A 6,309-nucleotide genomic window follows, 5' to 3' on the forward strand; every position below is an offset into this window, starting at 1 on the left:
GAGATAAATACCTGTTCGAATCTGATTTCGAAGCACAGATGATTTACGAGATAATAGCTGTGATGAGCCTAATTGAAAGACGCTACCAGATACTGTGATGAACCAAAACGCAGGAGCAGAGAAACCAAAGAAACAATCAGATGAAAAAAAAGAGAAAGAAACTGAATTTGATTTGTTCGTGGAGTTGCAGAAAGGGTATTTTTGGTACTTTTGAAAAACTTGTCTTGTGTGACCCGCACGTTTTGGATTAGGGAATAAATATTCTGGTCCAAAAACATGTTTTTGGACCAACGGATAATTTTATTCTAGGGGTGGATTAGAGAGTAACCGGTAGTGGGTTTCCTGGACTACCTAGTAATTCCTAGTTGGTTTATTCACAGCAATTCAGTGAAGTTTGTGTTAAGGGTAAAGCAGCCCTTATCAGCTTCGGTTTCTCTTGTACCGCGCCCTCATTGCTCAACTTGTATGCGGTGATGAATCTAATGATAAATTCAGTGGTGTTATAGACAGTAGACTAGAACAACCCTTCATCGTTTTTCAGTAATTTATACAGTAAGAATACGGATTGAATTTCTGAAGTTTTCAGTCCAAATGCTTCAAATTCCAGTATCTTCTTCTTCATCTCCAACATTCCTCTCATGGTGTTGGAGTTTGAACCCTCCTTCTGCTTCTTCTTCTTCATTACCTCCTACCTACAGTTTCCCAACAAATAGTGTCAGCAAAAGAAGAAGGAAGTACCCTTTTCGTGTGATGAACAGTACTAAAGTTGAAGACGATTACCATGCAACTCTCAAAGCTTTGAATAAAAGAGGTCGTACTCCTAGAAAATCCCTTGGTCAGGTACCAAATAATAACCTACCTTTTCTGATTCAATTATCTTGCATAACTTTCATTTGGGTAATTCATCAAACATTGAGTATGCCAACCCTGATGCTGATTATTTTGTAAAATTAATTGTTATTTTCAGCATTACATGTTGAATTCTTCAGTCAACGATCAACTTGTTAGTGCTGCTGATGTAAAAGAAGGGGATGTTGTCCTTGAAATTGGACCTGGAACTGGTTCTTTAACTAATGTTCTTTTGAATTCTGGTGCTACTGTTCTTGCTATTGAAAAAGTATTCCGTTCTTACTGACTCACTATTTGATTTTCGATATAAATATTTAGATTTTGCAGTTGGGACTTTATGTATTGTTGAAACCTTTTTGAGTTGATGTTGTAGGATCCTCACATGGTTGCACATTTAAGAGAACGATTTGGAGGCATCAGTTCGTTCACGGTACTCTTTTTTAATTCTTTGTTTGGTTATCTTATCTTTGATGTGAGTTGTTATTATACTGAACCCACGATTTCCGTAGTGGAAAATATTGTGTACATTTAGAGTTTTTTGTAGTGGTATTTTTTCCTTTTTTGGAAATCAAATTATCGAATGGAACAACTTAATGATGCAGGTTCTTGAAGAGGACTTCACAAAATGTCACTTTACTTCCCATTTGATGACTTTGTTGAATACACCGGACGAAGAAAACTTCAAACACGCAAAAGTAAGTGTACCCCTTTTATTATATACACTATCATCTGAAATGCTTTCACTAATGTGCATCTTTGTGTGAAATGATAGTTTCTTTCCCTCTAAACTAATGAAATACTCTTATGAACACAAAATACCACCTGCAACCGACTGGACGTGGTTTGCCTTAAAAACAATTCCTTTTTTCACTTTCATGTGTGTTATATAGGAAGTAGCCACCTCCAAAATTAATGTGCTTGAGTGCCTATTTTTACAGGTAGTTGCCAACATACCTTTCAATATAAGTACTGATGTTGTGAAGGAACTTCTTCCAATGGGTGACATCTTTTCAGCAGTTGTTCTCTTACTCCAGGTTGGTCCTGTATTCTTCCTTTATGTTTTGGATAGGATGCATATTTCTCAATTAGATTTTAACTGCACAATTTTTCACCTTTGATGTACCATGAATTCATTATCATTATTGTTAAATTGGTTGTATCAGGATGAGACAGCTTTGCGATTAGTAGATGCATCATTGCGAACATCGGAGTACCGTCCCATCAATATATTTGTGAACTTCTTCTCTGGTATACAGTCTCCTAATGTTTCCATGCTTTTCAAGTACATTTGCTTTCATGTATCTCACCCGGATTCGTATATAGAAGAAAATTTGGATCAAACAACATTCATGTTTGGTAACGAGGATAAATTGCTGCTGTGAAGTTAGCATCATTATCCATCTCCGATTACGGAATTATAAGTACTCCAAACTTCCAGTAAACTGATTGCGAAAAGAAGATAGCATTAACTACTCAAAACTAGAGCCAAGTGACCCATTTTAATCCAACGATTGAGATTTTGAAAAAAGTTCTATGCGCTTTTCTTATGTATTTGTGTAGTTTCCTCCAACATCACTGAAATCCTTCTAGGTATATGAACTTGGGAACTTGCAAAGTTGCTAGAAGTTTAGGTAAACATTTTCAAGCAGGTTTGAATGTTTTTAACCCGCGCTTTGTTTTTTACTATCAGGTAGAGTTTCTTTTTGAAAGAACAAAATTCATGCACTGAATATAGCAAATGTGGTTGGTACTTTGTAGTCTTGTCTTTGCAGTCTTGACATGAATTTTAGTGATCTTGTGCTACTCATCTAATCCCGAATGATTCACTTGAAGTATTAAACAAATAACAGTCAGCTAGTTCAACTTTGCCTGAGTTTTTTAATTTCCGCCCGCAGTGAATGCATCGCGTAAATTCCATTATTTCCTATGTACCATATAAATAAGCACCGTCATTTTTTATAACAGCTTTTTGATTGTCATTTTTCCAGACCCAGAATACAATTTTCAGGTCCTTCGATCAAATTTTTTCCCTGAACCCAATGTAAGTAGGAGTATTTGATTTTCTATTTCCGTGTGAGGCGACCTTTGTCAAACGCTGCTTACTATTTGAATTTTCCCTTATTCTCCTGTACTTTATGGTTGAACAAGTCCATGCATCGGATAAATATGTTAGAGACTGAAGTTATATATAGCTATTGGGTCCACTTAAAGATAAGCTGCGGGCTATCCTTCTGTACAATGACCCTGGCTACTTGTTGAGAATTATCTTTACCATGAAGGTCATGTTTAGAAAAACTAGATCATCGTGGTGGTTGTGACCCGGCAATATGAACTTAAAGTTGTCACCGACATGGACTGAGATTGAGTTGACATTCAAGTCTATTAGGTGAGCGCTAGAATATTTTTATATTCTCTAAATACTCTTATTAGGGGGGTTCTTCCTTTCAGAATACTAATAGAACTATATCCACTTCAGTTTCATATGGGTCTTTCAACAATTTTGTCATTTTAAATGTACGAATCTTTCAGTGGTTAGATCTTTTATATTCAAGGATAAAGCAGGCTGTTGACTTGGTTTACGCCACTATTTCTTCAGGTAGATGCAGCAGTTGCCACGTTCAAGCTAAAGCAGACAGCAGACTATCCACCAGTTGCTTCTACTAAAAGCTTTTTCTCAATGGTTATTTTCATCCATTATTATGTTTTCACATAAGTTCCGAATTTTAAATTGGGAACTGTAGGTTTTCTTTAGTCTGAGAATATTGGTATGATAAATGAATTTCTTTTGCTACTTGATCAAACTTTTGTTTGGTTTTGTTCTTACTACTAGTATGAAGTACAACGTTTATTGGTTGAATATATACCGAGGAGCAATACTATATGCATGATTCATTGCTTAGAATGTTTTGGTTTGTGATACAAAAGGAGGAAATTGATTCATTAAGCTGAATGACATTTGTTTGAAGTTCAACTTCCATCTTGTAACTAACCCTCCTATTACCAACTTCAGGTCAATTCAGCATTCAATGGGAAGCGCAAGATGCTGCGGAGATCACTTCAACACATATGCCCGTCTTTGGAGATAGAAAATGCTCTCCAAAGCTTGAGTCTTCCAACTACAGTAAGATTAGCCATATCATTCTGAGAATTGATTTTGATCTACGGCCTACTGTTATTAATTTGACTTCTTATTTTATCATCCAGTCAAGACCAGGGGAGCTAACTCTGGACGATTTTGTGAGTCTGCATAATTTAATTGTGAAAGCTTAGAATTTCTTGGCTGGCTTGGAGTTATCTGGTTTGCCTGAAGCCTTTAAGTAATATTGCACAAGATCCACGACAATGTTCAAGCTAGCGAAGGATGTTATCAAAACGACTAACTGAATGACTAAAGAAGCAGGTTTGCAGTCCCTTTCAAGTTTTTTTGTTTACAGTTACACAGACGGCAGCAGGTTCTGCCTGCATAGTGCCTGACCAGGCTTATATCAAGCCAGGTTGGCTTCTACCAGTCCACAGTTATAGACTCAACCAACCCAGACACCCTAAACCCCAGCTACTTCTTGTTCTAATCAGGTAATAAACGGCAATTTAAGGGAGTTAAGCAAATTCTTTCATGGCTGATAGATTTGTTGTGAATTTACCTAATAAAGCATAAATGAGGTCCACAGACCACAAGCTAATTTGAATATCTGTTGAAGCTGGAAATTTTAGAGTTACACGATTTCCTGTAAGAATTGGCAATCAATATAGGACCCTTCATCACAATCACATTTTCATATTTGAAGCCTGTGTGTGTACTGATAAACAAGGACCTGACTGAGCATGGGGCATCACAAGGAGGAATGGATGGATGGTCTTTTCTGAAAACCCTTAAGCAATATCCAAAATCTATTTTGGCCTTCGGCCCAAATTGTGCATATGTCCGTGGTCATATGGTATAACACTATGTTACAACGATACGGACACGGTATCGGTATCTTGTATCCAATACGCTACTTCGATACGACAACTTAAAAAACTAAAATATGTGGATACGGCACAAACAATATAAATATAAGTAGTGAATTTGTAAGATATATGCATATAATATGTATGATTAACCTGACTGGAGACAAAAAGCCTGGATAAGAAGGAAGAAAGTCTAGAGCAAGATCAGTGGACAGATTTGGAACTAATATTTTGTCACTATAGTTAAAACTTCTCCTAGAATCTAGTAAAATATCTAAATTTTCTAATATTAAGGTATTGAGATTTATCTTGACAGCTCTTGATATCTAATATTTAGTCAAAGTTTTCTGAGTTGTATCTTGAAGTATTTGAGTATTAGTACGCGCATCCTTGTAAATACGTATCGTAACATGTGTTCATGTTTCTATGTTTCTTTTTCAGGAGTTTGACAAAATTGCAAGATTTCGGGTTCAGTTGTATATGCTTTCATATGCAAATTTACAATGCTTAGCAGAAAGGGAACTGTGACTAATTCTGCCAAAGAGGATCTTTAGTTATTGTCAAAGAATTGAACCTATTCTGAGTCTTATGTATATGGTAAAGGCTAGCCAGGAAAACAAAAAGTAGTTTGCAAGTCCTTAACTGATTACAATGGCTTTATATTTTCATATGTACATCTGTACAGTTATTCATGTAATGAACTAGAAATTTGCTGGATTTTTCTCTTTTAGTATTTGAACTCCGAAGCGGGAAAGGGAAGGAAAAAGAAAAGCAGTTGTCCTGCCATTTGATATTTCCACATCTAGTGTCAAAAGATCACTATAAGCAGAAATTGTTTATAGATGAGTGAGGGCTACAGGTCTAGGTTTGGTATGTATGGAAAGTTAAGTTGATTATCAGTTATGGGAAGACTGTAACACTTGTATGCTTAACTTATTCAACAAAAATCAAGAAAAGAGCATCTGAAAAACCAAATAAATCTCCATAAAACATTCAAAAATTAAGAAACTACAAATGAGTAAGATATATCTGTTTAAGTTTAAGAGTGCTTCTTGAGTAGTTTGGAAACAAAGAATTGGACTTAGATTCCAAAACATTCCAATCTCGTCCCCAGCTTCTAAACTCATCGGTATTCAGGATACCATCCTTGAAATGTGTAGGAACTAGGAATTGTTACAGCTCCATTTCCTAAAAACTAGTTAACCCGTTCGCGACTGTTTCACTCCAATATGAAAAGTGTCACAGGTTCGTACAACCCAAATGCAGCAGCCAACCTTGACAATGGCACTATACTCCACGGCACAGTTCAACCAACCCGCACTTAGCCAATTTGTTCATTCAATTCTTGGCCAAAACTCTATTCATCCCATACTAAACAAAGGTTCTATTCACAATCTTTTCAAGCCAACAAATCAGCACACACACTCCGTTTGATGCATAAACGGTAAGCCAAAACAAAGGGACAAATGCACCAACAAAACTAGTTTTAATCTTGGCCGAAGCCTTATTATT

General features: G+C 36.2%; 1 protein-coding gene across 4 annotated transcripts; it reads left to right on the plus strand.

The window, feature by feature from the left end:
• The first annotated feature begins 425 nt into the window (after positions 1-425).
• Positions 426-5,516, plus strand: LOC113297142 (ribosomal RNA small subunit methyltransferase, chloroplastic-like). Of its 4 annotated transcripts, none has more exons than XR_003333347.1 (11): positions 432-840; positions 968-1,117; positions 1,223-1,279; positions 1,452-1,544; positions 1,788-1,883; positions 2,013-2,097; positions 2,838-2,890; positions 3,446-3,529; positions 3,860-3,970; positions 4,054-4,422; positions 5,239-5,359. XR_003333347.1 is itself a non-coding variant. In XM_026545555.1 (10 exons), the coding sequence occupies exons 1-10, from the start codon at positions 592-594 to the stop codon at positions 5,323-5,325; spliced, it is 1,065 nt and encodes a 354-aa protein (XP_026401340.1). In that variant the 5' UTR covers positions 429-591; the 3' UTR covers positions 5,326-5,516. The 4 variants fall into 4 exon arrangements, 1 of the variants encoding a protein (XP_026401340.1); XR_003333346.1 differs by having other exon boundaries at positions 433-840; positions 4,054-4,249; positions 5,239-5,516; XM_026545555.1 differs by lacking the exon at positions 4,054-4,422 and having other exon boundaries at positions 429-840; positions 5,239-5,516.
• The last annotated feature ends 793 nt before the right edge of the window (positions 5,517-6,309 follow it).

Source organism: Papaver somniferum, chromosome 7 (genome assembly GCF_003573695.1).
Source record: "Papaver somniferum cultivar HN1 chromosome 7, ASM357369v1, whole genome shotgun sequence".
Classification (NCBI taxonomy): Eukaryota; Viridiplantae; Streptophyta; class Magnoliopsida; order Ranunculales; family Papaveraceae; genus Papaver; species Papaver somniferum.